The following is a 26,746-nucleotide window of genomic DNA, read 5'->3' on the forward strand; positions in this document are numbered from 1 at the left end:
AATCCAAGTCATGTCCCTGGTGAATCAGTACCTAGGCCCTCACTCAGAAAGTACCTCATAATACAGGGGCAGATGTATTATTCCTGGAGAAGTGATAAAGCCGTGATAAGTGCCAGGTGATAACGCACCAGCCAATCAGCTCCTAGCTGTCAATTTACATATTAGAGCTGATTGGCTGGTGCGTTATCACCTGGCACTTATCACGGCTTTATCACTTCTCCAGGAATAATACATCTGCCCCATTATTCCGTAAGCATGGCGTGACAGGGACTGTGGCGCACCAAGGTTCACCGGGGTCGTATGAGGCATTAGTGTGCCGACTTAGCGGCGAAGCATCCTGGCACCTCTTAAAATGTTGTCAATTATGGGTTATTTTATTTTAAAGATCAAACCATAAAGCAGAAGGACCTTGACTAACAACAGATTTAATGGGTCCCCCGATTCTAGTCAGATGTCTTTAAAGTCTAACGGTGCGTTAATCAGCCGCGGCGGCTGAGCTGGTATTAAATATTCGCTGAACCCTCCGCCAGGGGCTCAGGGGCCAGATCATTTTCTAATATTTTATTAATTTGCCCATCAAGTAAACAAAAGGAAAAGATTATGCTGATTTCAAGGACAAACACATTCCAGCTTGTCAAACATACTTAGCCCTCGCTTGGAGAACGCAGACGCTCAGCCGCCGGCTGCAGGCTGATTCCTCGGGTGGTTTTGTTGAGTTTTAACAATAGGGAATGGTGAACGAGCGGCTTTCTTCTGATTGGCTGTTTAGGAGCGAATACTTTGTACTCATGTTTGTTAATGGAAAACAAATGTTTATTAGATGGAGCTCATACAAATAGTACACAAGGAACACCGTCCATTACTCTGCAATAAGTGTCCCCAAAGATGATGAACTTATGTTTTCTTCTCCAAGACTACACAAAAACTACACATGTTCTTCACTATGTGATGTCTACTCCTAACACAGGCCCTCATTCCGAGTTGATCGCTCGCTAGCTACTTTTATCAGCCGTGCAAACGCATAGTCGCCGCCCACGGGGGAGTGTATTTTCGCTTTGCAAGTGTGCGAACGCCTGTGCGGCCGAGCGGTACGAAAAAGTTTTTTGCAGTTTCAGAGTAGCCCAGAACTTACTCAGCCGCTGCGATTACTTCAGCCTGTCCGGTCCCGGAATTGACGTCAGACGCCCGCGCTGCAAACGCCTGGACACGCCTGCGTTTTCTCTACCACTCCCAGAAAACGGTCAGTTGCCACCCACAAACGCCCTCTTCCTGTCACTCTCCTTGCGATCGGTTGTGCGAATGGATTCATCGCTAGAAGCATTGCACAGCAACAATGCGGGTACGTACAACGCCAGTGCGCATTGTGGTGCATACGTATGCGCAGTAGTAACCTGATCGCTGCGCTGCAAAAAATGGCAGCGAGCGATCAACTCGGAATGAGGGCCACAGATGGAGTTATCTCTCCTAGATAGTGTATACGGTCAGGGCTACCAAGAGAACTCCTGGGCCCCGGTACAACAACTTTCTGGGCCCTAAGACAATGGGGAGAAAAGAAGACTCTTTTGTGGGCGCACTCTTAACTTTAGACAGTAAATAAATTAGTCAGAATAAATTAAAAATTATAATTTTAATGGTTTCACAAAATTAAGATAGTCAGTGGTTCTTGAAGATAATAACAGTCAAAAGATGACAATATATTTAGATAGCACGAAGTGCTGATACAAAATAGAAGCTAAATTCCGGCTGACGGAATAGGTTCTGAGTGTTATAAGCAATAGCTCAAATATTAGACGGTACGTTCCAATGATAAACAAGTTCCTGTTTTGTGTTCCATGTCACAATAAACTAATAATACAGTCTGGATACTGATTTATCTTGTGAGTAGTATATATGTATCTCTCATATTCGGTCAATTAATAAAAGAAAGAGAGAGAGTAGAGAGTGAGATGGCAGTGTGAATCTTCTGTCAGTGTTAGACACTGTACGTGCTGAACCAATGAGCTCTACTACACTGAGTCTTCCTCAATGGTCACCCACTTGAGTACTGACCCAGCCCAACACTGATTAGCTTCCGAGATCGAACGGCTTCGGGCGTTTCCAGTGTGGTATGATAGTAGAGAGAATGAACAATGATTGGAAGCTCTGGAATCACTGATGAGAGTTCACGAATCTACACAGTTATTCAGGACAGATGATAGAAATAAGTCAATAGGAGAAATCAGATGGATCTGCTGCCAATGTTAGACAGGGACGTGGCCCTGAATCAATGGTGAGAGTCCATGAAATGAAGGAAAGGGGGGAAAAAAGGGGGATTGGTGAGTATTGGTATTAATACTAATCTAATGGAAATTTTCACAAGATTATAATTCGTGGCAATAGTACAATGGACTGCAATATTAATTCTGAAATTAGCTGGATAATTGATAAGTGCCAAAGTATAGTCTCTGAGTATAATTATCTATAAATAGTAATCCAATGATTTCCTATGTCTAGGATGTCTGAGATAAAGATACAGAGACACGAAGAAAGATAACAATGTAACCGATAGACTGTATGAAAGTATCCAACTGTTGAATGATAGTAGTAAAGAAACAGAACCAAATGGTAGAACGACTGTAACAAAATTTACAGTGTCATCTCCTGATTAGGAAAGGTCTATTGAGGTTCAGAATAAATCACTGCCAATATCATACTAAAAATAAATTTCAATAATAGCAAAAGTCAATAAATATTGCTGATATTAATGTAAGTGATAGAGGCTATAAAAACTTAATACCTAAAGATCTGCCAATATAGCCTGATTTCAAAATGCATAATGATACATGAGATAAATCTGATAAGCTATTGCTCTCACGAACACATGAAAACAAATGTCCAATCAGTGCGGGCCAAAATCTGCCGATATCTACCATACAAATTATTGTGATGAGGTGTAAAAAAACAGATATTACCCGCGCTGGGTATAGGGGTATATTGTCCCCTTATACAGTACTGTAGCCCGTCTCGATCCGTGAGGGAGTGCAGGTACCGCCGGCCTGGTGGAGACCCTGGCGGGTGCAAAAAGCTGTCCCCTGCTCCGATCACCTGGCGGGTGCAAGAAGCCATCCGCTGCTCCGATCAGTTCCGGGACGAGGAAATCATGAGAGGTGCAGAACACAGGTAGGTATGGGAGAACGTCCGTTACTCCGGTCAGCCAGGAAGAAGAGGGATGATGTCGGAAGATGCATTTTACCCGTCCGCCGGGCTTGATCACTTCCTAAAGGATCACTTCCCACGAGGAAGTGATCAAGCCCGGCGGACGGGTGAAACGCGTCTTCCGACATCATCCCTCTTCTTCCTGGCTATAATCTTGTGAAAATTTCCATTAGATTAGTATTAATACCAATACTCACCAATCCCCCTTTTTTTTCCCCTTTCCTTCATTTCATGGACTCTCACCATTGATTCAGGGCCACGTCCCTGTCTAACATTGGCAGCAGATCCATCTGATTTATCCTATTGACTTATTTCTATCATCTGTCCTGAATAACTGTGTAGATTCGTGAACTCTCATCAGTGATTCCAGAGCTTCCAATCATTGTTTATTCTCTCTACTATCATACCACACTGGAAACGCCCGAAGCCGTTCGATCTCGGAAGCTAATCAGTGTTGGGCTGGGTCAGTACTCAAGTGGGTGACCATTGAGGAAGACTCAGTGTAGTAGAGCTCATTGGTTCAGCACGTACAGTGTCTAACACTGACAGAAGATTCACACTGCCATCTCACTCTCTACTCTCTCTCTTTCTTTTATTAATTGACCGAATATGAGAGATACATATATACTACTCACAAGATAAATCAGTATCCAGACTGTATTATTAGTTTATTGTGACATGGAACACAAAACAGGAACTTGTTTATCATTGGAACGTACCGTCTAATATTTTAGCTATTGCTTATAACACTCAGAACCTATTCCGTCAGCCGGAATTTAGCTTCTATTTTGTATCAGCACTTCGTGCTATCTAAATATATTGTCATCTTTTGACTGTTATTATCTTCAAGAACCACTGACTATCTTAATTTTGTGAAACCATTAAAATTATAATTTTTAATTTATTCTGACTAATTTATTTACTGTCTAAAGTTAAGAGTGCGCCCACAAAAGAGTCTTCTTTTCTCCCCATTGTCTTATGTTCCTACACTGACTCAGGGTGCACCACCAAATCACATTAGAATTAGAAAACAGCGTTTTCTTTTAATCATTTGATCTTGGTATCTAGAAAATCATTCTCTGACATCCATTATATCCTGTGCGGTATTCCCCCCCTTCCATGTTAACTTTCTGGGCCCGCCTGCCCCCCTTGGAGGGGGTGTGACCGCAGCATGCGGGGGCATGGCCACACCTCTTTGGGGGCGTGTCTAGCACATGAGAAGCACCCATTTACAGGGGCATGGTATGCCTCCCAGCCAGGGCAGTAGAGAGCCTGGCTGGGACCAGGTACTTTTCAGGGGGCGTGGCCTAATCACAGGAGGTGTGGTCCTGGGTCCAGGTAATTTGTACCTCCCCCCCCACCCTCAGCGCCACTGCGTACGGTGCTGCCAGGGTCGTATTATCCGAAAAGCCAGACTAGGCTGAAGACTAGGGGCCCATCAATTGTTTTTTGCTGAGGGACTGTTACCTGCACCCTTTAGCTCTAATGGGTAAAGACACTTAGTACTCTGCGCTGTAACAAGGCACACTCATAGTCAGCCGAGGTTTGTTTTGGGACAATGGAGGGAGGTAGACAGGGGACCAATAGCGCACTCGAAAGTATAAGTGATGACATAAGCCCTGCTTCGCAAACGTCAGCTGTAGCGGGGTGAACGACTGAAGTACCCAAAATACCTGAAAGTCCAGGGACCCGGCCCTGGGTGCCACAGTTTCCTCTTCCGTGTTCAGGCTGTTCATTTGTGTGTGTGTGTCGACTGTTGTCATGTCGACATTTTGTGCCTGTAGACTGCATGTCAACCAAATAACGTCTAACTATACAGTGAAGATCTATCATCCAGATACTGACTATGCATGCGCAGGCGATAAACATTTTCATTACACACAGGCGGAATCTTGCATTACCGTAACAAAGTACGCAGGACGCCGCAGCCGAACGGAAGACACTCCAATTTTCATCTTCGCTATTCCTCCCAACATCTGGAAGTAGAGAAGAGGGACCACCGAAAAGGGGCGTGTCCTTGCAGTAATTGGGCGTAACCGCACTTCACCTATTCACCTGCTGATTAGCCTATCACTAAATAGCCCTGGAAATTATTTACTGCCACAATTTATGGGGCCCTCACTGCCATTAATGATAAATACACCCCTTGATGTCAAAAGGTCTCAGCAACCTCACACCTCCTTACATCTTTTTTTTTTTTTTTTAATCTTCAGAAAACGACCCAAAACATACTGGCCCTCATTCCGAGTTGTTCGCTCGCTAGCTGCTTTTAGCAGCTTTGCACACGCTAAGCCGCCGCCTACTGGGAGTGAATCTTAGTTTTGCAGAATTGCGAACGAAAGATTAGCAGAATTGCGAATAGAAATTTCTTTGCAGTTTCCGAGTAGCTCGAGACTTACTCTGCCACTGCGATCAGTTCAGTCAGTTTCGTTCCTGGTTTGACGTCACAAACACACCCAGCATTCGCCCAGACACTCCCCCGTTTCTCCAGCCACTCCCGCGTTTTTTTCCAGAAACGCCAGCGTTTTTTCACACACACCCATAAAACGGTCAGTTTCCGCCCAGAAACACCCACTTCCTGTCAATCACACTACGATCACCAGAACGATAAAAATTCTTCGTTACGCTGTGAGTAAAATACCAAACTTTTGTGCTAATTTACTTGGCGCAGACGCACTGCGAACATTGCGCATGCGCAGTTTGCGACTTATCGCACCGATGCGAAGAAAAAGAACGAGCGAACAACTCGGAATGAGGGCCTATGTATGTCCTTTTACTGTCAGATCACCTGTTTTCACTCACACCTCCAGGATTTCTCTTGTGCTGCATCTTTTCTCTGGAACTCACTTCCTTGTGCTCCCAGACACTCACACAGTTGAACGCAAGTTTGTTTTACGGTTTAATCTTGCATGTTTCCGGACGTCGAGCCTATGTAACTATGGCGCGACCGATGGTGGCATATAAGTACACACCAATCAGTATTAGAGTGTGCATGGGCCGAACGCTAGAGAAGGAATTTGTAGTGCCAAATTTGCATGCAGACGGTTGACCGCCAATTGCTGCTGTGTGCACTTCTCCACGCGAGTCAGAATCAGACCGTGAGTGTCATGGTGTTATCATACCTTGCATACACATTATTTTCAACCCATGGAGTAACAGAACAGAGAAATGGTTCAAAAGAATATTCTGCCTTTAAGAATCCTGCTTTGCCAAGTTATCCGTCAGGAGTAGGGAAGGAATTGGCCGGGTTTTGCGTGGGTTTGGCACGGACTCCAGCCTGGAAGGCGCTGAGTGATTTTACATTCATGCAAAACAAAAATATCAGCAACACATTAGAAAGTGAATGAGCCCATTAGTTGCTTGTAGTGTTGCCCAGTGTTCTCTGCCCTTACAGACTAATCAGAGCGGAAGCCTTTGCATGTGCAGTGATTACATGGGGCTGGCTGCTCATATACCAGAGGCTCCAGTTGTATATATACCATGGGATCAGAGGCAGAACTGGACATCGCAAGATTTGTGGGAGGGACCAGCCACACCTGCCACCCTGGGCGGGTTACATTGCGCAGGCGCCATCCCCTGCGTACGCTCAGAGGGGCAGACCGGGTGCCTCGGGAGGGAGAGCTGGCATTGTGTTGGGCCCTCTTGCCCTCTGGGCCCCATAGATGATTATCTACTTTTTGTTCATTCAATGTACAGATTTCATTGTAACACAAAGTGCCCTGACCCATATCCGCCCTGAAATAAGACGCAAAACATTACCCTGGTTCACCTAGGCAGATATTACATCGCAAAACAGTCAACTCTCTAAATATGAATTTGAATAATAACTTTAATCAACCATCAATGTTCATTTCAAAATATAATTCTCACAGAGTTCCCCAGAACGTCCTCTCGGAAGACCCAGAGCACCCTCCCACACCCCTCACACTTCCCTAGTAAAACTGGGAATGCCGCGAACCACATCGGGGGTGTAGCCAGGATGACCCAAATCTCGTTGTCGAGCTCCCTTGTTTGAATTTTGGCCTGTGCTGCACGCCCACCTCTGGAGACGCCACTGCCCGCTGTCGATCCGTGGCAAGCTCAATGGATGTATTTTATCGCTGGACTGCTTTGTCGTTTTTATAGGCCAAACGATGCTTGCAGTATTTGTGACACTAAGGGCCTAATTCAGACCTGTTCGGTTGCTAGGGGTTTTTGCAGTCCTGCGATCAGATAGTCGTCGCCCATAGTGGAGTGTATTTTCGCTGTGCAGTGTGTGATCGCATGTGTAGCAGAGCGGTACAGACAGATCTTGTGCAGTCTGTGCGCAGTCCAGGACTTACTCAGCCGCTGCGATCACATCAGCCTGTCCAGGACCGGAATTGACGTCAGACACCCGCCCAGCAAATGCTTGGACACGCCTGCGTTTTTCCAACCACTCCCTGAAAACGGTCAGTTGCCACCCACAAGCGCCCTCTTCCTGTCAATCTTCTAGTGAACGCCCGTGCGAATGGATTCTTCGCACAAACCCATCGCTGAGCGGCGATCTACTTTGTACCCGTGTGACGCGCCTGCGCATTGCGGTACATACGCATGCGCAGTTTAGACCTGATCGCCCGCTGTGCGAAAACGCAGCCTAGCGATCAGGTCTGAATTAGGCCCTGTGGCCGCCACATATTTTACACAAGATGCTGACTGTTTATCCTTCACTGTAGTGGCGCCATTTCCTATTCAGCTGGGCAGAACGACGGGTACGCTGGAAAACGCTTCAGCTATGCTACAAAGCACCTGAAGACAAGCCACTGGGGAAAAGAATACCAAACCAACAGCAGCCGCTTCAATGAATGCCGGCAAACCGCTCAAAGCTTCGCGCACACAAAATCCATCCGTGTGAATAAGCCCCTTGGGAACAAAAAGTTATCCTGGGGACTTTAATCCCAGTAAGTTTTTATCTGCAGGGGCCCCCTCGTCACTCGGCGCCATCAGCTCTCAGTGAGGCGCTGCTGCCTGCGCCCGTGGGACGGATAATGTCTTTGATTAGATTTCGCTTTCCTCATCTCTGATTACCATCCCTTGTGCAGCTGCCCGGTGCATAAAACCCAAATGATTTGATTGTGCTGCGGCCACCGCACAGGATTATTCCATCTGCTGCAGCCCCTGATTGCATAAAAGTAATACACAATGATAGCTGTCAGCGCTGGAAGCTGGAAGACCAATCAGCAAATCTAAATGTGCGCTGATTACATATTATCATTGCAATAGAGGTCTCTTCCAAATGTGATGACTCTTCATGTTTAGCCACATACTGAAGAGGATATATCTGCTCAGTATAACACAAACCACGTCTATCTATCTATCTATCTATCTATCTATCTATCTATCTATCTATCTATCTATCTATCTGCTCAGCATAACACAAACCACGTCACTGCCACCATCAGAGTATTGTATAAATAGCACACCAAGCCACTTACTCTACATCTATCTATCTATCTATCTATCTATCTATCTATCTATCTATCTATCTATCTATCTATCTGCTCAGCATAACACAAACCACGTCACTGCCACCATCAGAGTATTGTATAAATAGCACACCAAGCCACTTACTGTACATCTATCTATCTATCTATCTATCTATCTATCTATCTATCTATCTATCTATCTATCTATCTATCTATCTATCTATCTGCTCAGCATAACACAAACCACGTCACTGCCACATCAGAGTATTGTATAAATAGCACACCAAGCCACTTACTCTACATCTATCTATCTATCTATCTATCTATCTATCTATCTATCTATCTATCTATCTATCTGCTCAGCATAACACAAACCACGTCACTGCCACATCAGAGTATTGTATAAATAGCACACCAAGCCACTTACTCTACATCTATCTATCTATCTATCTATCTATCTATCTATCTATCTATCTATCTATCTATCTATCTATCTGCTCAGCATAACACAAACCACGTCACTGCCACATCAGAGTATTGTATAAATAGCACACCAAGCCACTTACTCTACATCTATCTATCTATCTATCTATCTATCTATCTATCTATCTATCTATCTATCTATCTATCTATTTATCTATCTATCTGCTCAGCATAACACAAACCACGTCACTGCCATCATCAGAGTATTGTATAAATAGCACACCAAGCCACTTACTCTACATTTATCTATCTATCTATCTATCTATCTATCTATCTAGTATCTATCTATCTATCTATCTATCTATCTATCTATCTATCTATCTATCTGCTCAGCATAACACAAACTACGTCACTGCCACCATCAGAGTATTGTATAAATAGCACACCAAGCCACTTACTCTACATCTATCTATCTATCTATCTATCTATCTATCTATCTATCTATCTATCTATCTATCTGCTCAGCATAACACAAACCACGTCACTGCCACCATCAGAGTATTGTATAAATAGCACACCAAGCCACTTACTCTACATCTATCTATCTATCTAGTATCTATCTATCTATCTATCTATCTATCTATCTATCTATCTATCTATCTATCTGCTCAGCATAACACAAACCACATCACTGCCACCATCAGAGTATTGTATAAATAGCACACCAAGCCACTTACTCTACATCTATCTATCTATCTATCTATCTAGTATCTATCTATCTATCTATCTATCTATCTATCTATCTATCTGCTCAGCATAACACAAACCACGTCACTGCCATCATCAGAGTATTGTATAAATAGCACACCAAGCCACTTACTCTACATCTATCTATCTATCTATCTATCTATCTATCTATCTAGTATCTATCTATCTATCTATCTATCTATCTATCTGCTCAGCATAACACAAACCACATCACTGCCACCATCAGAGTATTGTATAAATAGCACACCAAGCCACTTACTCTACATCTATCTATCTATCTATCTATCTATCTAGTATCTATCTATCTATCTATCTATCTATCTATCTATCTATCTATCTATCTATCTATCTATCTATCTATCTATCTGCTCAGCATAACACAAACCACGTCACTGCCACCATCAGAGTATTGTATAAATAGCACACCAAGCCACTTACTCTACATCTATCTATTAGAGATGAGCGGGTTCGGTTCCTCGGAATCCGAACCCGCCCGAACTTCATGTTTTTTTTCACGGGTCCGAGCGACTCGGATCTTCCCGCCTTGCTCGGTTAACCCGAGCGCGCCCGAACGTCATCATGACGCTGTCGGATTCTCGCGAGGCTCGGATTCTATCGCGAGACTCGGATTCTATATAAGGAGCCGCGCGTCGCCGCCATTTTCACACGTGCATTGAGATTGATAGGGAGAGGACGTGGCTGGCGTCCTCTCCATTTAGATTAGAAGAGAGAGAGTGAGATTGATTTGAGACAGAGACACTTGATTTACTGGAGCTTAGGAGTACTGTAGAGAGTGCAGAGTTTAGTAGTGACTGACCACAGTGACCACCAGACAGTGCAGTTTTATTTAATATAATCCGTTCTCTGCCTGAAAAAAACGATACACAGTGACTCAGTCACATACCATATCTGTGTGCACTGCTCAGCCCAGTGTGCTGCATCATCTATGTATATATCTGACTGTGCTCACACAGCTTATAATTGTGGGGGAGACTGGGGAGCAGTGCCAGTTATAGGTTATAGCAGGAGCCAGGAGTACATATTATTAAAATTAAACAGTGCACACTTTTGCTGCAGGAGTGCCACTGCCAGTGTGACTGACCAGTGACCTGACCACACTGACCACCAGTATAGTTAGTAGTATACTATATTGTGATTGCCTGAAAAAGTTAAACACTCGTCGTGTGACTTGTGTGGTGTTTTTTTTTTTATTCTATAAAAAACTCATTCTGCTGACAGACAGTGTCCAGCAGGTCCGTCATTATATAATATATACCTGTCCGGCTGCAGTAGTGATATATATATATTTTTTATATCATTATTTATCATCCAGTCGCAGCAGACACAGTACGGTAGTTCACGGCTGTAGCTACCTCTGTGTCGGCACTCGGCAGTCCATCCATAATTGTATACCACCTACCCGTGGTTTTTTTTTCTTTCTTCTTTATACATACATACTACATCTCATTATCAACCAGTCTATATTAGCAACAGACACAGTACAGTAGTCCACGGCTGTAGCTACCTCTGTGTCGGCACTCGGCAGTCCGTCCATAATTGTATACCACCTACCCGTGGTTTTTTTTTCTTTCTTCTTTATACATACATACTACATCTCTTTATCAACCAGTCTATATTAGCAGCAGACACAGTACAGTAGTCCACGGCTGTAGCTACCTCTGTGTCGGCACTCGGCAGTCCATCCATAATTGTATACCACCTACCCGTGGTTTTTTTTTCTTTCTTCTTTATACATACATACTACATCTCATTATCAACCAGTCTATATTAGCAGCAGACACAGTACAGTACGGTAGTCCACAGCTGTAGCTACCTCTGTGTCGGCACTCGGCAGTCCGTCCATAATTGTATACCACCTACCCGTGGTTTTTTCTTCTTTCTTCTTTATACATACATACTACATCTCTTTATCAACCAGTCTATATTAGAAGCAGACACAGTACAGTAGTCCACGGCTGTAGCTACCTCTGTGTCGGCACTCGGCAGTCCATCCATAATTGTATACCACCTACCCGTGGTTTTTTTTTCTTTCTTCTTTATACATACATACTACATATCTTTATCAACCAGTCTATATTAGCAGCAGACACAGTACAGTAGTCCACGGCTGTAGCTACCTCTGTGTCGGCACTCGGCAGTCCATCCATAATTGTATACCACCTACCCGTGGTTTTTTTTTCTTTCTTCTTTATACATACATACTACATCTCTTTATCAACCAGTCTATATTAGCAGCAGACACAGTACAGTAGTCCACGGCTGTAGCTACCTCTGTGTCGGCACTCGGCAGTCCATCCATAATTGTATACCACCTACCCGTGGTTTTTTTTTCTTTCTTCTTTATACATACATACTACATCTCTTTATCAACCAGTCTATATTAGCAGCAGACACAGTACAGTACGGTAGTCCACGGCTGTAGCTACCTCTGTGTCGGCACTCGGCAGTCCGTCCATAATTGTATACCACCTACCCGTGGTTTTTTTTTCATTCTTCTTTATACATACATACTACATCTCTTTATCAACCAGTCTATATTAGCAGCAGACACAGTACAGTAGTCCACGGCTGTAGCTACCTCTGTGTCGGCACTCGGCAGTCCATCCATAATTGTATACCACCTACCCGTGTTTTTTTTTTCTTTCTTCTTTATACATACATACTACATCTCTTTATTAACCAGTCTATATTAGCAGCAGACACAGTACAGTACGGTAGTCCACGGCTGTAGCTACCTCTGTGTCGGCACTCGGCAGTCCGTCCATAATTGTATACCACCTACCCGTGGTTTTTTTTTCTTTCTTCTTTATACATACATACTACATCTCTTTATCAACCAGTCTATATTAGCAGCAGACACAGTACAGTAGTCCACGGTTGTAGCTACCTCTGTGTCGGCACTCGGCAGTCCATCCATAATTGTATACCACCTACCCGTGGTTTTTTTTTCTTTCTTCTTTATACATACATACTACATCTCTTTATTAACCAGTCTATATTAGCAGCAGACACAGTACAGTAGTCCACGGCTGTAGCTACCTCTGTGTCGGCACTCGGCAGTCCATCCATAATTGTATACCACCTACCCGTGGTTTTTTTTTCTTTCTTCTTTATACATACATACTACATCTCTTTATCAACCAGTCTATATTAGCAGCAGACACAGTACAGTACGGTAGTCCACGGCTGTAGCTACCTCTGTGTCGGCACTCGGCAGTCCGTCCATAATTGTATACCACCTACCCGTGGTTTTTTTTTTCTTTCTTCTTTATACATACATACTACATCTCTTTATCAACCAGTCTATATTAGCAGCAGACACAGTACAGTACGGTAGTCCACGGCTGTAGCTACCTCTGTGTCGGCACTCGGCAGTCCGTCCATAATTGTATACCACCTACCCGTGGTTTTTTTTTCTTTCTTCTTTATACATACATACTACATCTCTTTATTAACCAGTCTATATTAGCAGCAGACACAGTACAGTAGTCCACGGCTGTAGCTACCTCTGTGTCGGCACTCGGCAGTCCATCCATAATTGTATACTAGTATCCATCCATCTCCATTGTTTACCTGAGGTGCCTTTTAGTTGTGTCTATTAAAATATGGAGAACAAAAATGTTGAGGTTCCAAAATTAGGGAAAGATCAAGATCCACTTCCACCTCGTGCTGAAGCTGCTGCCACTAGTCATGGCCGAGACGATGAAATGCCAGCAACGTCGTCTGCCAAGGCCGATGCCCAATGTCATAGTACAGAGCATGTCAAATCCAAAACACCAAATATCAGTAAAAAAAGGACTCCAAAACCTAAAATAAAATTGTCGGAGGAGAAGCGTAAACTTGCCAATATGCCATTTACCACACGGAGTGGCAAGGAACGGCTGAGGCCCTGGCCTATGTTCATGGCTAGTGGTTCAGCTTCACATGAGGATGGAAGCACTCAGCCTCTCGCTAGAAAAATGAAAAGACTCAAGCTGGCAAAAGCAGTAGCACCGCAAAGAACTGTGCGTTCTTCGAAATCCCAAATCCACAAGGAGAGTCCGACTCCAATTGTGTCGGTTGCGATGCCTGACCTTCCCAACACTGGACGTGAAGAGCATGCGCCTTCCACCATTTGCACGCCCCCTGCAAGTGATGGAAGGAGCACCCGCAGTCCAGTTCCTGATAGTCAGATTGAAGATGTCAGTGTTGAAGTACACCAGGATGAGGAGGATATGGGTGTTGCTGGCGCTGGGGAGGAAATTGACCAGGAGGATTCTGATGGTGAGGTGGTTTGTTTAAGTCAGGCACCCGGGGAGACACCTGTTGTCCGTGGGAGGAATATGGCCGTTGACATGCCTGGTGAAAATACCAAAAAAATCAGCTCTTCGGTGTGGAAGTATTTCACCAGAAATGCGGACAACAGGTGTCAAGCCGTGTGTTCCCTTTGTCAAGCTGTAATAAGTAGGGGTAAGGACGTTAACCACCTCGGAACATCCTCCCTTATACGTCACCTGCAGCGCATTCATAATAAGTCAGTGACAAGTTCAAAAACTTGGGCCGACAGCGGAAGCAGTCCACTGACCAGTAAATCCCTTCCTCTTGTAACCAAGCTCACGCAAACCACCCCACCAACTCCCTCAGTGTCAATTTCCTCCTTCCCCAGGAATGCCAATAGTCCTGCAGGCCATGTCACTGGCAATTCTGATGATTCCTCTCCTGCCTGGGATTCCTCCGATGCATCCTTGCGTGTAACGCCTACTGCTGCTGGCGCTGCTGTTGTTGCTGCTGGGAGTCGATGGTCATCCCAGAGGGGAAGTCGTAAGACCACTTGTACTACTTCCACCAAGCAATTGACTGTCCAACAGTCCTTTGCGAGGAAGATGAAATATCACAGCAGTCATCCTACTGCAAAGCGGATAACTGAGGCCTTGACATCCTGGGTGGTGAGAAACGTGGTTCCGGTATCCATCATTACTGCAGAGCCAACTAGAGACTTGTTGGAGGTACTGTGTCCCCGGTACCAAATACCATCTAGGTTCCATTTCTCTAGGCAGGCGATACCGAAAATGTACACAGACCTCAGAAAAAGAGTCACCAGTGTCCTAAAAAATGCAGCTGTACCCAATGTCCACTTAACCACGGACATGTGGACAAGTGGAGCAGGGCAGGGTCAGGACTATATGACTGTGACAGCCCACTGGGTAGATGTATGGACTCCCGCCGCAACAACAGCAGCGGCGGCACCAGTAGCAGCATCTCGCAAACGCCAACTCTTTCCTAGGCAGGCTACGCTTTGTATCACCGCTTTCCAGAATACGCACACAGCTTAAAACCTCTTACGGCAACTGAGGAAGATCATCGCGGAATGGCTTACCCCAATTGGACTCTCCTGTGGATTTGTGGCATCGGACAACGCCAGCAATATTGTGTGTGCATTAAATCTGGGCAAATTCCAGCACGTCCCATGTTTTGCACATACCTTGAATTTGGTGGTGCAGAATTTTTTTAAAAACGACAGGGGGGTGCAAGAGATGCTGTCGGTGGCCAGAAGAATTGCGGGACACTTTCGGCGTACAGGCACCACGTACAGAAAACTGGAGCACCACCAAAAACTACTGAACCTGCCCTGCCATCATCTGAAGCAAGAAGTAGTAACGAGGTGGAATTCAACCCTCTATATGCTTCAGAGGTTGGAGGAGCAGCAAAAGGCCATTCAAGCCTATACAATTGAGCACGATATAGGAGGTGGAATGCACCTGTCTCAAGCGCAGTGGAGAATGATTTCAACGTTGTGCAAGGTTCTGATGCCCTTTGAACTTGCCACACGTGAAGTCAGTTCAGACACTGCCAGCCTGAGTCAGGTCATTCCCCTCATCAGGCTTTTGCAGAAGAAGCTGGAGACATTGAAGGAGGAGCTAACACGGAGCGATTCCGCTAGGCATGTGGGACTTGTGGATGGAGCCCTTAATTCGCTTAACAAGGATTCACGGGTGGTCAATCTGTTGAAATCAGAGCACTACATTTTGGCCACCGTGCTCGATCCTAGATTTAAAGCCTACCTTGGATCTCTCTTTCCGGCAGACACAAGTCTGCTGGGGTTGAAAGACCTGCTGGTGAGAAAATTGTCAAGTCAAGCGGAACGCGACCTGTCAACAACATCTCCTCCTTCACATTCTCCCGCAACTGGGGGTGCGAGGAAAAGGCTCAGAATTCCGAGCCCACCCGCTGGCGGTGATGCAGGGCAGTCTGGAGCGACTGCTGATGCTGACATCTGGTCCGGACTGAAGGACCTGACAACGATTACGGACATGTCGTCTACTGTCACTGCATATGATTCTCTCACCATTGAAAGAATGGTGGAGGATTATATGAGTGACCGCATCCAAGTAGGCACGTCACACAGTCCGTACTTATACTGGCAGGAAAAAGAGGCAATTTGGAGGCCCTTGCACAAACTGGCTTTATTCTACCTAAGTTGCCCTCCCACAAGTGTGTACTCCGAAAGAGTGTTTAGTGCCGCCGCTCACCTTGTCAGCAATCGGCGTACGAGGTTACATCCAGAAAATGTGGAGAAGATGATGTTCATTAAAATGAATTATAATCAATTCCTCCGTGGAGACATTGACCAGCAGCAATTGCCTCCACAAAGTACACAGGGAGCTGAGATGGTGGATTCCAGTGGGGACGAATTGATAATCTGTGAGGAGGGGGATGTACACGGTGATATATCGGAGGATGATGATGAGGTGGACATCTTGCCTCTGTAGAGCCAGTTTGTGCAAGGAGAGATTAATTGCTTCTTTTTTGGGGGGGGTCCAAACCAACCCGTCATATCAGTCACAGTCGTGTGGCAGACCCTGTCACTGAAATGATGGGTTGGTTAAAGTGTGCATGTCCTGTTTATACAACATAAGGGTGGGTGGGAGGGCCCAAGGACAATTCCATCTTGCACCTCTTTTTTTTCTTTTTCTTTGCGTCATGTGCTGTTTGGGGAGGGTTTTTTGGAAGGGCCATCCTGCGTGACACTGCAGTGCCACTCCTAGATGGGCCCGGTGTTTGTGTCGGCCACTAGGGTCGCTTATCTTACTCACACAGTCAGCTACCTCATTGCGCCTCTTTTTTTCTTTGCGTCATGTGCTGTTTGGGGAGGGTTTTTTGGAAGGGACATCCTGCGTGACACTGCAGTGCCACTCCTAGATGGGCCCGGTGTTTGTGTCGGCCACTAGGGTCGCTTATCTTACTCACACAGTCAGCTACCTCATTGCGCCTCTTTTTTTCTTTGCGTCATGTGCTGTTTGGGGAGGGTTTTTTGGAAGGGACATCCTGCGTGACACTGCAGTGCCACTCCTAGATGGGCCCGGTGTTTGTGTCGGCCACTAGGGTCGCTTATCTTACTCACACAGTCAGCTACCTCATTGCGCCTCTTTTTTTCTTTGCGTCATGTGCTGTTTGGGGAGGGTTTTTTGGAAGGGACATCCTGCGTGACACTGCAGTGCCACTCCTAGATGGGCCCGGTGTTTGTGTCGGCCACTAGGGTCGCTTATCTTACTCACACAGCGACCTCGGTGCAAATTTTAGGACTAAAAATAATATTGTGAGGTGTGAGGTATTCAGAATAGACTGAAAATGAGTGTAAATTATGGTTTTTGAGGTTAATAATACTTTGGGATCAAAATGACCCCCAAATTCTATGATTTAAGCTGTTTTTTAGGGTTTTTTGAAAAAAAACACCCGAATCCAAAACACACCCGAATCCGACAAAAAAAATTCGGTGAGGTTTTGCCAAAACGCGGTCGAACCCAAAACACGGCCGCGGAACCGAACCCAAAACCAAAACACAAAACCCGAAAAATTTCAGGCGCTCATCTCTACTATCTATCTATCTATCTATCTATCTATCTATCTATCTATCTATCTATCTACTAGCCCTTGCCACTACTCCTGGAGGGTTGGGGTAGGGGACGGGGGAAATTAAAAATACTTACCCCTTGGGACTTCAACCTGTGGACCTCCAGCTGCTGTAAAACTACACATCCCTGCATGCCCTGCCACAGTTTTGCTATTAAGGTATGCTAAAACTGAGGCAGGGCATGCTGGGATGTGTAGTTCCACAGCAGCTGGAGGACAGCAGGTTGAAGACTCATGACTTACCCCCTCCACGGTCGGTATCTTCAATGTCAGGGTGCCGCTGTCAGTCATGTGACCACTGGCATCCCAAGCGGCGGGATGCCATACCGAACCCCTGCAGTCACATCCACGGCCTGAGACGGAGTCTGAGTTGCACAAAACTGTCTGTGTTGCAGAAAGCCCCAGAAGCCGGATTTACTGCCTTGTGCTAGCGTGACAATCTGTAGGGCTAATGCGAGGAAAGCCGCGCCGCCACTGATATCACACCAGCCACCGCAACTGTCATTTTGTGGTACGTCACTTGCACCATCTCCATGTAAGGTACTAAGGGGGGGATTCAGATCTGATCTCAGATGTGCTAAATTTATCATTTCTACGACCATCCACAATGACATGTGGGGGGACACTCAGCACAGGGCTAGTCCGCCCCGCATGTCAGGCCCCCACCCCGCACGGGTGCGATGCTTTCACACCCGCCAAGTAGCTCCCTACCTGCGCAGCCTGCTGGCAGGCGGCTACACGCTGCGTTCCGGGTCGCAGCGGCTGCCTGTGAAATCACGCAGCTGCCGCAGTCCGCCCCCGCAACTGTCCGGACATGCCTGCGTTGTCTGGACTGCGCCCCACCAACGGCATTCTAACGCCGCTGGCACGCCCCCTCCTGCCCCGCGCCCGCCTCTGCCTGTCAATCAGGCAGAGGCGATCACAGCCCTGATCACAAAAGCAATTATATGACTTCTATATTGGGAGCAGGGTCAGGAGACCACGTGCCGCGCCCATTGCCAGGAAGAACCTCTCCCAGTTGTTTTGGGAGAATAGTAGCCTATAGAAACGTATGGGGGCTGCGGTTGCTGTTGGAAATGGTGGGTCGGCAGCAGATATCTGAGAGGGATGCAGTTAATTTGCCGGCTGTCAAGATCCCGGCGGTCAGGATACCGACGCTGAAATCCCGACAAAATGCCGGCAGCCGGAAGTCATACGAAAAGGGGCTATTCCCACTGGTGGGTGTACATGGCACCCACAGAGTGGGAACAGATCCTGTGGCAAGGGGAGCGAGCCTGCAAGGGGACTCTTTGCGCTCGCCCCGCTGCTGGCATACTAGTGGCTGGATGCCGTTGTCGGTAAATTGATATCCGAGTTCCCAGCCACCAGTTCATTCTACGGATCCCATCTGAGATACTGTATGTACCGCGTTCCCTCCACGGCACATTTGGGGGATCCTTAATATTTGCGAGTATCCGCTGACAACAAGTATTTTCGGGGACATATCCCACAAATATTATTTGATAAATAGGCTCTAATATTCTTATCTCCAAAATGTGGGTCCCTTTAGTTTTTGTGTAACTGTAGTTTGGGAAAGTCCATTGTCGTTGCTGTTATTCCATTGGAAATATTCCAGGTCTCTGGGACAATCTAACCAACCACAATGTCAAAAAAGTGATTGGACAATTGTGTTTTAAAAATACTGGGGGTCTATTCATGAAGCAGTGATAAGAGCGGAGAAGTGAGCCAGTGGAGAAGTTGCCCATGGCAACCAATCAGCATTGACGTAACATTTATAATTTGCATACTATACAATTGTACAGAGCAGCTGATTGGTTGCCATGGGCAACTTCTCCACTGGCTCACTTCTCCACACTTATCACTGCTTCATGAATAGACCCCAGAGCTTGTAACCTCTACTTTGCTGGAAGGAAACACCCGAGCCCGAATATAAGCTGCTTATATGTCAGTGATAAAGCTGCCGGCTGTGCCTCGTGTCACCTGTGAACGAGCGATGACGTTTCTAGAGAAACAATGCGGCTAATTCAGACCTGATCGTAGATGTGATAAATTTAGCCCATCGACGATCAGGCACCCTGACATACGGGGGGATGCTCAGCACAGAGCTAGTCCGCCCCGCATGTCAAGCCCGACCCCCCCTCCCGCACAAGTACAAAAGCATCGCACAGCGGCGAGGCTTTTGTACTTTAGGTGTAGCTTCCTACCAGCGCAGCTCCTGTGCGCTGGAAGGAGCTACTCGACGCTGTCCGGGTCGCAGCAGCTGCGTGTGACGTCACTCAGCCATCGCGGGCTGCCCCCTACACGGCCCGGGAAAGCCTAAAACATCGGCCAAACGGCGCCGGCCCGTCCCCTCCCACACAGCGACTGCGTCTGCCTGTCAGCGATCAGGTCTGAATTAGGGGTGTATACCGGCGCCGGAATCCCGACAGCTGTCATACCAACACTTTTTCTCCCTCGTGGGGGTCCACGACCCCCCTGGAGGGAGAATAAAATAGCGTAAGCGAGCGCAGCGAGCCCGCAAGGGGCTCATTTGCGCTCACCACGCTGTTGGTATGCCGGCGGTCGGGCTCCCGGCGCCGGTATGCTGGTTGTGACAGTCAGGTGACAGCCAGGGACAGCCAATACCAGATACATTGTCAGGCTCTAGAAACAATGGATCTGAGTCTTTATTCCCTACTAATGTATGAAAGTGTAACCATTCCTGGTCTCTTCCTGATTGTATCGTTTTCCCAAAGTAATAAAAACACAAAATTATATATATTATTTGTCCTTTGCCAAATGCAAGTTAGATAGATAGGTAGAGGGATAGATTCATACTGATATCTTCCGGATGGTCTGGCCGCAGCACCGGTCTGTAATGTGTGGATGCGGGAGAGCGCGATCTCGCACCTGCAGGCTTCTAGGGGCGACATCAGCTGCAGCCTCAATGTTTGTATGGAATTGCACAGCCGCACGGAAGTGGCTGTGCAATTCCGTGTCATTAAAATTCTAAAGCACTGAGGTCACGGGTTCAATTTCCATCATGGCCCTAACTGTGTGGAGTTTGTATATTCTCCCTGTGCTTGAGTGGGTTTTCTCTGGGTGCTCCGGTTTCCTCTCACACTCCAAAAATACACTGGTAGGTTAATTGGCTCCCAACAAAATTAACCCTAGTGTGATTGTGTGTGCATGTGATAGGGAATATAGGGGGTCATTCCGAGTTGATCGCTAGCTAAAAATGTTTGCTGCGCAGCTATGAAGCAAAAAAACGACACTTCTGTGCTTGCGTATGCGGCGCAGTGCGCACACGCGACGTACTTTCACAACGGCCGATGTAGTTTCATACAAGGTCTAGCGAAGCTTTTCAGTCGCACTGCTGGCCGCAGGGTGATTGACATGAAGAGGGCGTTTCTGGCGGTCAACTGACCATTTTCAGGGAGTGTTCGGAAAAATGCAGGCGTGCCAGAAAAAACGCAGACGTGGCTGGCCGAACGCAGGGCGTGTTTGTGCCGTTAAATCAGGAAATTAACAGTCTGAAGTGATTGCAAGCGCTGAGTAGGTCTGGAGCTACTCTGAAACTGCACAATTTTTTTTTTTGTAGCCGCTCTGCGATCCTTTCGTTCGCACTTCTGCTAAGCTAAAATACACTCCCAGAGGGCGGCGGCATAGCGTGTGGACGGCTGCTAAAAACAGCTAGTGAGTGATCGACTCGGAATGACCCCCATAGAGTGTAAGCTCCACTGGGGCAGGGACTGATGTGAATGGCCAAATATTCTCTGTACAGCGCTGCGGAATATGTGTGCACTATATAAATAACTGGTAATACATAGTGTAGCAGTAGGCTGATCAGACTGTAGGACCTGGACGCCGTGTCCAGGAAGTCTGCGTCCAATGACGCAGACCCTGGACCCGCCACGCCTTCTAAACAGGGGCGACACTCCCCCGTTTTGAAGAACGGTGCCAGGTGCGATGCGGATGACAGGGGGCTGTGAGCGACATCGCAAGACCCCAAACATCGTATTTGTACGCAATCCATCATGTTTGCGTACAAATATGAATCAGACCCTATGTTTAACGCCATCTGAAGGTGGCGTTAGCTGTGTGTTTTTTGGAGGTGGGTAAATGGAACAATATAGCAGCCCCCATAAAAATCTAGGAGGGCTAATTTTGAAAAACGGAGGGACCGCAACTGATATAGGAGATATCCTGGAGACGCTGAAATTTTGCCGGTATCTCCCAAAAACGCTGGTTTTCAGGGGAATTTCCCACAGAGCTAAATTTGAAAAATCGCCGCCCCCCCCCCCCCCCCCCTTCATGTATATTACTAATGTAGTTTAGTATCGCAGCACACCAGTGCATACAGACATCTGTGAGCCGGAACACATGTCGGCAAAAGACTAATTAGATTTTATTTTCAATTCTGTATGTAAATGCATCACATATTAGCAATGCTGACGTGCTTACTTCTCATTAGAAAGCTCAGCTCGGTAATTACGCCCTGCGGTATATACGGTTCTGTATAAGCGAGCACGTGGACCAGAGTAATTGAATGTAATGTGATTTTGCAAACCAGTACACACGGATGGATGGCTCAGATGCTCAAATTGAAATTGCATCTGTAGGCACAATATGTGGCAGCTGCTATGACTAATGTATAGGATGCGAAGTCTTGGCGCAGGTATCCGTTATATTTGTTTATCCAAGTCATTTCCTATTTTAGTTTATAAAAGGAAACAAGCAAACTGCTGCGCGTAACACGGAGCCCTCGCTCTTGGCGTATTTGTATGTATGTACGGCGGCAGCTTGGCTCCAGTGATCACTGCTGATGTGTTACACAACAATATGGCGAGATCAGCGCGTGAGAAAACCAGAAAGTATATTTGTGTGTGTTATGTCTTTTCACATTGGATCATCGGCTTTTACGGCAAAAACCATTTCTGTTACGGAAGGTGAATGAGGTGTCGCTTTCATTGTGAGCTTATTCTATATCCCAGCTGATAATCTGCAGAATTTATATGCATGTTTATTGTATACGTCACGACTTCTGGGACCTTCCCTCTGGGAGATATCAGGGGAAGAGATCGATTTGCATTTTCACCGCCCCCCTCTCCGCAGTGGCGCAAGTCTTCCTAGACATTCCTAGACATTAGGCAAGCATTGGTAATATCAATGTGCAAAACTACCTGGTGTGCAGCTGCGTGTTAGGTCCGACTGCAGTGAATAGGGCAGTGAGAGAGATGTGAGAGGTCATGGACTTCTTGCAGAGTGAAGCGACCGTGCATCAATTCCGCACTGCCAGGAATGCACCTAAAATTGCGTTAATACCCCACCCCCGTTTCCCCTTTTATCTCATTTCAATAGCCTTGGGAAGTCTTGGAAGAGCCTCAATGCTCTTCAGCATGGAACTTGCAGCTTCTATCAGAGCCACCCCGCGCTCATAGCCCCCTTGTTTTAGTAGGAACAATACTAGAAACATTTGAGGGAACGGGTGCACCTTTAAGCTTGGTACTTGCTGTCAGGGTGGTACAGTGATGTTGTGAATGAGGCATGTGCAAGTGTTGTTATTTGCAGAGTTACGTAGCCGATCTATATCAATCTCAATCTATGAACAGACCAGTTACGTAACCTGTGGTGTTGGTTTATTGGAGGTATAACAGGTACAGCCGTACTCACTGTTGTATACACACTGGTTCCCATTGATTGAAGCTTCAGCACAGTGGGGTTCTATTATACCGCTCACCAACCAGTGAGTGTATGCTGCTTGCAGGTAGTAGTGCAGGATGCTGGAACAGCTTCATACAGGTGATCACTGTGGTCTCTCTGGAGAGATTGGGGTCTCCACCATGTCACTTTTAATCAGTCTCGCAGTACTAAAGATGGCTGCAGCACATATGCAGTAATACATGGTGTTGGAGGACAGACTTCACTGGGTCTCAGTGCCCAGCATGTATGAACATTCTAACAAATGCTTCAGCCAGTGGCCTCCACTAACAAGTCTCACCCACGGCTTGAAAGGCCCAAATTTCTGAGGAAATTATGGAACTTTACTGTTTATTTATCAGAATCCTAAGAGTCTCTAATATAAGGAAGCGTTTTGTTCTAGCAACAAATTACTATGAAGAGGGTCTCAGGAAAGACAAAACCATGAGATATAGTGCTCCAATTCTATGGGGACTGCAGTGCCGGAAGGTCACAGTGGATGTCTTCATCATCTGCTGCGGTATACTTTAATGCATACAGGGACTGCGGCAAACCTCAGAAAACAGCGGATTTCATGGGTTTGACAGCATTTTTGAAGTTAGCCTAATATCCTTTGTGCATGTTCTGAGCAATGACATCCTCCCTCTCCTCCTGCCCCTCTCTGCAGTCAGATGACACGCGGAGAGCTGGGATCCTGCGGCAGACATATTTGTTTACTCTCCAGAGATGTATTAAAAACGAGATAATGATCTGTGTATATGGGAGCTGATTTAAATGACACTCAGGATCCTCATTCACAAACATGGACAGCAAAAGAGAATAAAGGCCCATACACATTTGACGATGCACACATCGTTAACGACCGTCGTTAACGACTTCCCTTGAACTTCCCTTGAACAGCTGAGCAAACGACATGAGCATACACACTACCAACGACCAAAGACCAAAGACCATAGACCATAGACCATTCATCGTTGAAGCATCCAAGCTGAACAGTTTATTAAAATAATGAGCTGGGAACAGGGCTCGTGAACAGTGGCTTGGTCGTTGGTCTTTCACACCATACACATTCAACGACGTCTCTGGTCGGTAACGACCATAGTGGAAATTGAGCATACATGCTCCACAGATAAGCGAGGGTCGTTAACGTCCCGCGGGGCCGCGCATCGGTGGTCGTCGGATGCATACACACTTGATGATATAATGAGCGACGTCGTTGATGAGGGCTGAAATGAACGACGTCGCTCATTTTATCGTCAAGTGTGTATGGGCCTTAAGATCCTTCCCTTTGTTTCTCGGGGCAAAAGGCCAGGTGACTAGTGGCTTCTAAATATATATATATATATATATATATATATATATTAACCATAGTGTGTGTCCATGTGATAGGGAATATAGATTGCAAGCTTCACTGGGGCAGAGACTGACTTGAATGTCTGGAATACTCTATGTACAGCGCTGCTGATCATGTGTGCGCTACATACTGTAAATAACTGTTTAGAAATAAATAATACCACTTGTCACAGCTCAACCTCATCGCATCATAGATGGCGGTGCAGCATTGTTCAACGTGATCAATTAAATCGCCCTCGTAGTGTTTTCTTGTACAATTACCATTGACATATATACATGAACTTGTGTACCATGGGAAACGAACATATTGTAACCCGATTTTCTGTTGTCTTGCAGGCACGGGTCCCTCTCTCGCCGGTGATCCGATCCTATATACGCTCCTGTTGATACTTCATCAGCTCGCATTCTTATTATTCAACCACTAATGGACCATTTTGTGAATCATTCCTGAACCAACCAAACGAACCCATAGGAACTTATCCAAATCCCCTCTTAACGAAAGCTGCAAATTAAATAAAGGACAGGAAAAAGACTGAGCGAAGCATGGCAAACACTTCACGGTGAACATAAAAATGTAAAAAACAAAAACAAAAAAACAACAACATATTTTTGGAGAACTTACATAAAAGGAAAAGAAAAAGAAACTACCCCAAAAATAATGCATCTAGTTTCAGACCATGGAGAGAGAAAAAAATATCCTGGTCTAAGCTTTTCCGCGGCGTGGCGCCTATGATTTCCGAACACGATTACGACAACCATATCTTATCTGGCATTTTTCTTCCCAAAATCACCTTTGTCGTTGTTTTTGCACGCACTGTTGAGCAGTTATTTTTATGACGCTCTGTACAATTACTGAGCTTCACCTGAATATGGAAGAACAAAAAAACAACAATATTTTTCAGTAGGATGTGTTTAATGTTTTTGGTTTATTTTTTTAATTTGATTTCCCCCCTCTCGTTTAATTTTTTAAGTAAATTATTTAATTTCAATACTTTTTTTTTCTTCAAAGGCACATGTCAAATCCATTATTAATCACCACCAATAATATTTATTTTTAAATAAAGATTGGAAACAAGGTAAGAAAATTTGTTTATAACAGAAAAACTGTATTGTATAATGCTGAATAACAGTTGAATAAAAACAATTTTGAAATAACATCAATATTATCTTTCCTATACAAAGCCTGCTAGACACAATGGTAAAATTAAAAAATAATGGGAAAGTCTTATGTCTCTGTACAAGGGGGGTATTAAGTTAGTGCCGATTTTTTTACCAGTCCACCCGTTTTTAGGTCGAATTTACATTAGACCTATTCAGTGCCCGTGACATTTTTTCGCACTGGCGAAAACCACATGTGTCAGCGAACTCGCCACCGATACACGTGTTTTGGCGAACTCGCAGGCGTTTTCGTCCGATTTGGGTCCGTTTTCGCCCATGCCGATTAAAAAAAAAAAAGTGAAATGGCATAGACAAAAATTGATTAAAAAACAGGGTGAAAAACGCTCGCAATTGAATACCCTGTGTCGAATTAGTGCCGTTTTTTCGACCAGTCGAAAAAAGGCACTTAATTGAATACCCCCCAAAATAGTAAAATGATAAAATAATGGGAAAGTCCTATGTCTCTGTACAAAGGGGGGTGAGGGGGAGTCGTATTAAATTAGTGCCGATTTTTTTTGCCAGTCCACCCGTTTTTAGGTCGAATTTACATTAGACCTATTCAGTGCCCGTGACATTTTTTGCGCACTGGCGAAAACCACATGTGTCAGCGAACTCGCCACCGATACACGTGTTTTGACGAACTCGTGGGCTTTTTGGCCTGTTATTGGGTCCATTTTCGCCAATGCCGATTAAAAAAAAAAAAAAGAAAAACGCATAGGCAAAAATTTATTAAAAAACAGGGTAAAAACGCTCGCAATTGAATACCGTGTGTCGAATTAGTGCAGTTTTTTCGACCAGTCAAAAAAAGGTACTTA

The 26,746-nt window shown here is 45.6% G+C and overlaps 1 protein-coding gene and 2 pseudogenes across 2 annotated transcripts in view; 2 read left to right on the top strand and 1 right to left on the bottom strand.

Annotated features, from left to right (window-relative positions):
* Positions 1–25,928, top strand: part of VSTM2B (V-set and transmembrane domain containing 2B) — a 106,664-nt gene extending 80,736 nt beyond the window's left edge. For both annotated transcript variants that reach the window (XM_063946030.1, XM_063946029.1), the window contains one exon: positions 25,110–25,928. In XM_063946030.1, coding sequence (XP_063802100.1) covers positions 25,110–25,198 — 89 coding nt within the window. In that variant the 3' untranslated portion in view covers positions 25,199–25,928. The remainder of the gene's footprint in view (positions 1–25,109) is intronic.
* On the bottom strand, positions 2,001–2,119 carry LOC134971050 (5S ribosomal RNA; annotated as a pseudogene).
* LOC134971063 (5S ribosomal RNA) lies at positions 3,589–3,707 on the top strand (annotated as a pseudogene).
* Positions 25,929–26,746: the final 818 nt, after the last annotated feature.

This window comes from Pseudophryne corroboree, chromosome 11 (genome assembly GCF_028390025.1).
Source record: "Pseudophryne corroboree isolate aPseCor3 chromosome 11, aPseCor3.hap2, whole genome shotgun sequence".
In the NCBI taxonomy this organism is placed as follows: Eukaryota; Metazoa; Chordata; class Amphibia; order Anura; family Myobatrachidae; genus Pseudophryne; species Pseudophryne corroboree.